Genomic DNA, 7,623 nt, shown 5'->3' on the forward strand with positions numbered 1-7,623 from the left:
CCCGTCCACGCCACCGCCTCGGACCGACCAATGCAACAATGGCCTGCTGGGTGGCGGCCGCCATGCACCTGCTGCTGCTCTGCAACGCCGCGGCCGCCGCGCGCGCCGCCGTCGCCCTGTTCGCAGCCGTCGACGGCACGACACCGCTGCCCCCGCGCCTGTCCCTCGCGGAGGCCGCGGCCGCGACCGGCACAGGCGACTACGACGACGGCACCACCGGGGACAAGGGGTCCCAGGCCATCGTGGGGAGCCCCATCGTGGCCGGCGCCATGAACGACCGCCTCAGGGCGCTCACCTCCTCCTTCGCCATCGCCATCGGCAAGAAGCTCGACTACTGCATCAAGGACACGTACGTGCGTGCTGCGTCTTCATTCCTTTTTGTTTTTCTTGCTTGCATTGCTTTGTATATATACATATATTATATAATAAATATGTCTATGCATATATTGTATGCAGGGAGACGGAGTGGAATCAGGCCTTCGATTTCTCAAAGGACACCACCTTCCTCACCAATTGTATGAAGGAGACCAAGGGTACGTACCTGAGGATATGTATATGATATATATTTACCTATGCCATATATATAAATAAATATGATGAAAAAATGGCCGACGACGATGTAATAAAATAACAGGGGACCTCCAGCAGCGGATCTGCACGGCGGCGGAGATGAGGTTCTACTTCGACAGCCTGATGGGCGGCGGAGACACGGCGGAGACCAACTACGTGAAGCCCAACGTGAACTGCAACCGGTCGTCGTGGATCGACGGGTGCGAGCCCGGCTGGGCGTGCAGCGCCGGTCCCGACCAGAAGATCGACCTGCAGAACTCCAAGGACATCCCCTACAGGCCGCTCAAGTGCCAGTCCTGCTGCCCAGGCTTCTTCTGCCCCCATGGCCTCACCTGCATGATCCGTAAGATCACCTCTTGCATCGCTTGCTTCGTTTGTTGCATTGCATTTGTTCCTATCCATCCCAGTGCAGCTGAATGAAGCATATATGCAGCTTGCCCTCTGGGTGCTTACTGTCCACGGTCCAGCCTGAATACTTCCACAGGCATCTGTGACCCGTAAGTCATATCCGGCGATCCACATCCACAAAAAGAGGTGAAGGTGAATCCATTCATGCATATGATGCATTGCATTGCAGGTACAACTATCAGCCGCCGCCCGGAAACCCGAACCACACCTGCGGAGCCGCCGACATCTGGGCGGATGTGGTCACAGCAGATGATATCTTCTGCCCTGCTGGATTCTACTGCCCCAGCACTATACAGAAGCTCCCTTGTAGTAGTGGGTAATCCTATCTATCTAATGTTTTCCAACCTTCTTACAATTAATTCCCTGCATATTTAGTGTACATACCTTTAAAATGTGTCCCTTCCTTTGTTGAAGCATCTTCTTCTTCTTTTAATCCCACCCCCCACTTTGAGTATGGGTTCTCAGTTCTCACTAATTATATAAATATAATAAATGCTGACAGTATAAGGTGCATTTTTATTTGCAGGTACTATTGCAGGAAGGGGTCAACCTCACAGACTAGTAAGCCCAGTCTTGTTCACAGAGATGGAAATCCTGACCATCAATATCAGCTCCTTTGGTTTCATTCAAGTCCATCCACTCCTAAATCCACTGCTGCTCACCTTACTGCAGGATGCTACAAGAAGAGCTCTTGCCCACCAAACTCTGCTACTCAGGACATCACTATATTCGGCGCGCTGCTTGTGGTACATGCCACTACATCACTAGAATGGCGATGATATCTCCTGGTTCCTGTAGTCCAATGTTGTCATTGCCCCTTTGTTGTTCTTCAGGTTGCATCCTGCTTAGTCCTTCTTATCATCTACAACTTCTCCGGCCAAATCCTGACCAACCGCGAGAAGAGGCAAGCGAAATCTCGAGAGGCTGCCGCAAGGCATGCGAGAGAGACCGCACAGGCTCGAGAGAGGTGGAAGTCAGCTAAAGACGTCGCCAAGAAGGCGGGCGTGGGACTGCAGTCGCAACTGTCCCGCACCTTCTCGCGCAAGAAGGCTGGCCAGGCACAGCCCGGACCGTCCAGGGTAGGAGACGCAGGTGGGAAGAAGAACAATCTTACTGACATGATGCGCTCGATTGAGGATAACCCAGAGAGCGATGAGGGGTTCAACCTGGAAGTAGGAGACAAGGCCCTGAAAAAGCCCACGGGGAAACAGATGCACACCCGGAGCCAGATCTTCAAGTACGCGTATGGTCAGATCGAGAAGGAGAAGGCCATGCAGCAGGAGAACCATAACATGACCTTCTCAGGCGTTATATCCATGGCAAAAGACCATGATGTCAGTACGAGACCATCCATTGAGATCGCCTTCAAGGACCTAACTCTGACATTGAAGGGAAGCAAGAAGAAGCTCTTGAGATCAGTGACAGGGAAGCTCTCACCTGGTAAGGTAGCTGCCGTCATGGGCCCGTCTGGCGCAGGGAAAACCACGTTTCTGAGCGCCATTGCCGGTAAGGCAACCGGGTGTGGAACATCGGGTCTGGTATTAATAAATGGCAAGATCGAACCGATTCGAGGGTACAAGAAGATCATTGGCTTTGTTCCCCAAGATGACATCGTCCATGGCAACCTAACTGTTGAAGAAAACCTCTGGTTCAATGCAAGATGCAGGTACAGGCTGGAAATCCGAGTAGCGTCCTTTCACTAGTTCTCGACTTTTTAAGCTGCTATTATTACTTGATGAACTCACATATGATAAACTGATGCGTTTCAGGCTGTCAGCAGACATGTCGAAAGCCGATAAGGTCCTCGTCGTGGAAAGGGTCATCGAGTCCCTTGGGCTTCAGCCAGTTCGAGATTCTTTGGTTGGGACGGTAGAGCAGCGTGGCATCTCTGGTGGCCAGCGCAAGAGAGTCAATGTCGGCCTCGAGATGGTGATGGAGCCGTCGGTGCTGATCTTGGATGAGCCGACGTCTGGTTTGGACAGCGCCTCCTCCCTGCTTCTGCTCCGCGCCCTTCGTCGTGAAGCTCTCGAAGGCGTCAACATCTCCATGGTCGTCCATCAGCCCAGGTTGGTCTCCGGACTCCGAATCTGAACATGTACTAGCTAGGTCGCTTGGTGCAGTCAAGTTTCTGGTTGATGATGGATCAATAACTGATGCTTGTGCTGTTTCAGTTACACTCTCTACAGAATGTTTGATGACCTGATACTTCTAGCCAAAGGGGGCATGACGGTGTACCATGGGCCCGTGAAGAAGGTGGAGGAGTACTTCACAGGGCTGGGCATCGTCGTGCCAGAGCGGGTGAACCCACCAGACTACTACATCGACATCTTGGAGGGCATTGTGAAGCCCAACTTAAGCCCAGGTGTCAGTGTGAAGGATCTGCCGATCAGATGGATGGTGCACAACGGGTACGATGTCCCGCGGGATATGCTGCAGAGTTCTTCACAATCAGAGTCGACGTCCAGGGGAAGCATGGATCATGCTTCGAGCCACGACGATGCAGCGCCATCCATTGTTTCAGTACTCTGGGGCAATTTCAAGGATATCCTCGGGCAGAAGAAGGATGAGTATGATTACAACAAGACTTCAGAAGATTTGTCAAAACGTAAGACTCCCGGCATCCTGAGGCAGTACAGATACTTCCTAGGAAGGTAAGGCCCTCTTGTCTTGCCTTCAGAAGATATAAGCCTTTGTGAAATTTTATCAAGTGTGTCAAACTAGACTTCATGGCTTATGATGTAGCCATTCTTCTTCAGGTGCGGCAAGCAGAGGCTCCGTGATGCCAGGATACAGGGAGTTGACTATTTGATCCTTTGTCTTGCCGGTATATGCCTGGGAACACTGGCGAAAGTGAGCGACGAGACGTTTGGAGCGCTGGGATACACTTACACTGTCATTGCAGTCTGTAAGTGTGAAAAGCTCTCTGAACAATGCTGTTTGCTTTTTTTCTGATAGCACACTTCAGCCAAGTGATGCACCCAAAATGTCGTTGCAGCTCTGCTCTGCAAGATCGGAGCCCTGAGATCGTTCACGCTGGACAAGATAAACTACTGGAGGGAGAGAGCCTCCGGGATGAGCTCCCTGGCCTACTTCATGTCCAAGGACACCATAGATCACTTCAACACCATTGTTAAGCCCATTGTCTACCTCTCCATGTTCTACTTCTTCAACAACCCAAGGTCGTCCATCTGGGAGAACTACATTGTCCTCCTTGCACTCGTCTACTGCGTCACTGGCATCGGCTACACCTTCGCCATCTTCTTCCAGCCAGGTTCTGCACAGCTGGTGAGTCATCTTTGTATTGTGTATGCTTTACTTGCTCGATATGTCTCACGAGCCAGGGTTCACTTAGAGCCAGAACTATCCTAATAACACATATGGTGTGCTTGCAGTGGTCTGCTTTGCTTCCAGTGGTTTTGACTCTGATAGCAACACAGCAGAAGGACACGATCCTTGCCGATCTGTGCTACACAAAGTGGGCTCTGGAAGCCTTTGTCATTGCAAACGCTCAGAAGTATGTATGTCTCAGCTCATCCTGTTTGATGACTAGCATATGGATTCAGATTCAACTGGCCATAGCAACACCGCAACCTGATAAAAACACACCATTTCTGTTTTCTCTCTGGTTGCAGCTATTCCGGAGTGTGGCTAATAACACGGTGTGGCTCGCTGGTCAGGAGCGGCTATGACATTGAGCACGAGGCTCTCTGTATAGCGGTCCTCATTGCTAATGGGATACTCTTCCGCTGTGTAGCATTCTTCTGCATGGTCACCTTCCAGAAGAACTAAAAAATCAAGGAAAAACCATAAACTTTCTATGCCCATGTAGCAGGTCCGTTTCGTAATTTCAGTGTGATAGGATTGTAGATTAGACTCCCTCTTGGTACAGTCCCAGGTGTAGATGAGGAGAGATTCTTGAGTAGCAAGCAACTGTCAGGGATGCCCTAAATTACAGAGGCATTTTTTTTCATTTTCAGGCTAGCTAAAACATCAGGGGTCACTTTGTTACCACCAATGTAAATTTGATATGCAAATTCAGTGTATGTATGAGTATGACAACTAATTATGAAATTTGTAGCTCTTCACTTGAAAAACAGTTTTCTTACTTTCAGTGCGAGTTTAAGTTACAGCAGAACTTAACGCATTTAACTCCAAATAATCATAGCAATCATCTGTAAGCTCTTAATAAGAGCATATTTAACCACACACAATACATGAATGCTGATACACAACTGAATACAGAATCAGAATGTGGGTAGTGCACAAGAGATTCACCATATTCAATTTATGTGGGCTTACAGCTCCTGGATCCAGTTTTTGGTATAAAAAAAGCTACACTGCAACAGAATCACAACAGCACGTATCTGATGGACTTGAGAGCTACACATGAGAAGCCATGAAGTTGAGCACAACTACTGGGGCAAAAGTTAAGGTAGGCTTCTACATGTACCCTTGTTTTCTTGAACATGCAGGTGAGCTGTGCATCTTTATATTAAAGAGAGGCTTCTACGGGTACTTACTAGACCAAACCCTACCATATTAGGAAGAAGACTAATTTTGTTCAGAAGGTCCCTTAGAACTGACCTGAGACCCAGCCAAGTCGTCCAAAGTGAAGTTGACAGTATCCGTTGAACCTTTCTTCACCTCCTCTCCTTGCGTCGCTAGGAAGTCCTCGATGCTCCCTGGCTCCCCGAACCATCCAAGCCTATCTGCTATGAGGTGGAGGTTGTTGCAGCCACCGCACCGCACAACCACAACTCCATTCTGGTACGAGTCCTTGCTGGCCATCTTCATAGATCTGGTCTCGCACACCTTGCACGTAAAGATCATGGCGAGGTCATGCCTTGGTGAGATCTTCAGGTTGGAGGTATCCCTGACTTTGAATCCGGGCTCTCGTGTCGGGACAGAAGCCGGTGGGGGATTTGTTTCGGAGTCCTGTTGATCCCGGGGATCTGTTGCAGTATTGCTCGCTCCGGTAACTGTTAGGAGGGACCTTAGCCCGGCACTTGCAGGTGGAGGAAATGAGAATCCTGCAATGACATGAGTTTCCAGTTCAGTGCTTAGCTAATCTGCTTTGCAAAATTGTAAAACAGCTATGGTACAGGTACACCCAAGGATGAAGCAGTAACCACAAATAAACATTTGTGCTCCCAAGTCACAACTAGGAAGTCGGTGTTTATTATTGTAACAGTTATCTTTAGCGCTTTGTGAAAGCAGGGTAGTAAAAAAAAAAAAAACTGGACCTACGAGGGTATGACCACCCCCAGGCATTGCATTAAGAAGAAGACCTTCTCAGGCAGGCCCAGAAAACCCCTGAACCCCTGCCCCACCCTTACACAGCGGCACCGTCGCCCTGTGAGAACGGGCCAGTCCTTAGACCTGTGCTTTGGCGTGGGATAGACGTAGCAAAGCATGAATTGAACACAGCATGAATTTTTAGATTTGTTGAACCTATGTTTAAGGACAGCATACATGGCACACGAAACTTTCAGCCACAAATCCAAACCAATCAATCCTTAGCCTGAGCTTAGTGCCATCAACCTAAATAAACCAACCCTGAATTAATTTCACCAGGTTTTAAAGGGACGTAGCTAGGAGTATATATACGAGTAAATATAACATTAGGAGCAGTTGTGTGGCCATCAGACAGAGCAATGCAAGATTTTGGTCTCTATGGTGTTAGTCAATAAAAGGCACAAAGTGGAGACTGCTCTCGTTGAGTGAGTCTATGTTAAACATACGGAGCTTGCTTGCAAAAATTAAGGCACACATTAGAGATAGGGATTCCTCTCGCAAACCCGAAACAATTCTGAACAGCACAGCCTAAAGCAAACCCCAGTTAAGTCTTAAGACGGACGGGAGAGAGAAATCTGGATGGATCACAAGCAAGCCATAAACACGTGAATTGATAGATACTATAGCTCGGAGCTCCCCTCCCCATCCGAGGAGCTGGAGACGCGCGAGCGCAACTAATAGGCAGCTAACTGAGGGAGAAACAGAGGAGGGCAAAGATGTGGGGATGGGATGCGGCTACCTCGGTGGGAGTAGGGAGCAGGCGATCCGGCAATTGCGGCGGCGAGGCGGCGTCGGAGCAGCGGAACCAGCCGGGCGGCAGCCATGGCGGCGCAGAGAAGGCTGTAGAAGAGGAAGAAGCTTTGCGCTTCGTCCGTCTGCCTGCCTCTCTGCTTGGAAATTGGAATTGGATTGCTGAGGAAGAAAGAAAGAGACAGAGCGCGGCCGTGGTATGTTCTGGGCTTGCTGATGGGCCTTCCTTGGCTACAAATTACATTGGGCTCTTAGAGCACGGTCAATAATAAAGCTAAGAAGTTCTTCCTGAATGCCTAAAAAAAAAGCCCTTTCTCAAAAAAAAAAAAAACTAAATAGTAGTTTCTTAAACAAAAAGGCAAGTTAGCTATAAGTCAAATTTTAAACGGAAATGCCGTGTCTGGACGTCTGGACGGACGGACGCAGCTTTCAAAAATTTCCCAAATCGCTATCGCGCTGTTCGCTCGCTCCATCACGCCACCCACCTTCCCTACTCTACCTCCACCACGTCGCCCACCTTCCCCACTCCGTGCTCCACCACGTTGCTCGTTCGCCGTGGCCACTCCATCGAGTCGGCGAGCCTCCACGACAGAGGCTCCA

The 7,623-nt window shown here is 49.6% G+C and overlaps 2 protein-coding genes across 3 annotated transcripts; one reads left to right on the forward strand and one right to left on the reverse strand.

The window, feature by feature from the left end:
* Positions 1-5,011, forward strand: LOC136464858 (ABC transporter G family member 28-like). Of its 2 annotated transcripts, none has more exons than XM_066463805.1 (14): positions 1-349; positions 457-533; positions 635-913; positions 1,004-1,067; positions 1,148-1,294; positions 1,505-1,539; positions 1,651-1,724; positions 1,812-2,644; positions 2,748-3,044; positions 3,150-3,629; positions 3,735-3,883; positions 3,974-4,263; positions 4,371-4,496; positions 4,611-5,011. In XM_066463805.1, the coding sequence occupies exons 1-14, from the start codon at positions 39-41 to the stop codon at positions 4,665-4,667; spliced, it is 3,219 nt and encodes a 1,072-aa protein (XP_066319902.1). In that variant the 5' UTR covers positions 1-38; the 3' UTR covers positions 4,668-5,011. The 2 variants fall into 2 exon arrangements, with proteins under 2 accessions (XP_066319902.1, XP_066319900.1); XM_066463803.1 differs by having other exon boundaries at positions 4,371-4,492.
* Positions 5,012-5,132: 121 nt separating this feature from the next.
* Positions 5,133-7,165, reverse strand: LOC136464859 (uncharacterized). Its single transcript, XM_066463806.1, has 2 exons — positions 7,013-7,165; positions 5,133-6,008 (listed from the first exon to the last, which is right to left on the reverse strand). The coding sequence occupies exons 1-2, from the start codon at positions 7,095-7,097 to the stop codon at positions 5,530-5,532; spliced, it is 564 nt and encodes a 187-aa protein (XP_066319903.1). The 5' UTR covers positions 7,098-7,165; the 3' UTR covers positions 5,133-5,529.
* Positions 7,166-7,623: the final 458 nt, after the last annotated feature.

Source organism: Miscanthus floridulus, chromosome 7 (genome assembly GCF_019320115.1).
Source record: "Miscanthus floridulus cultivar M001 chromosome 7, ASM1932011v1, whole genome shotgun sequence".
NCBI lineage: Eukaryota > Viridiplantae > Streptophyta > Magnoliopsida > Poales > Poaceae > Miscanthus > Miscanthus floridulus.

Excerpts from the sequence above, each read along its gene's own strand:
- LOC136464858 (XM_066463803.1), top strand. The coding sequence starts at position 39 with ATGGCCTGCTGGGTGGCGGCCGCCATGCACCTGCTGCTGCTCTGCAAC. Across the intron at positions 534-634 it reads TTGTATGAAGGAGACCAAGG|GGGACCTCCAGCAGCGGATC; the intron begins GTACGTACCTGA and ends ATAAAATAACAG. Across the intron at positions 1,540-1,650 it reads GGGGTCAACCTCACAGACTA|GATGCTACAAGAAGAGCTCT; the intron begins GTAAGCCCAGTC and ends ACCTTACTGCAG.
- LOC136464859 (XM_066463806.1), bottom strand. The coding sequence starts at position 7,097 with ATGGCTGCCGCCCGGCTGGTTCCGCTGCTCCGACGCCGCCTCGCCGCC. Across the intron at positions 6,009-7,012 it reads TGCTCCCTACTCCCACCGAG|GATTCTCATTTCCTCCACCT; the intron begins GTAGCCGCATCC and ends ATGTCATTGCAG.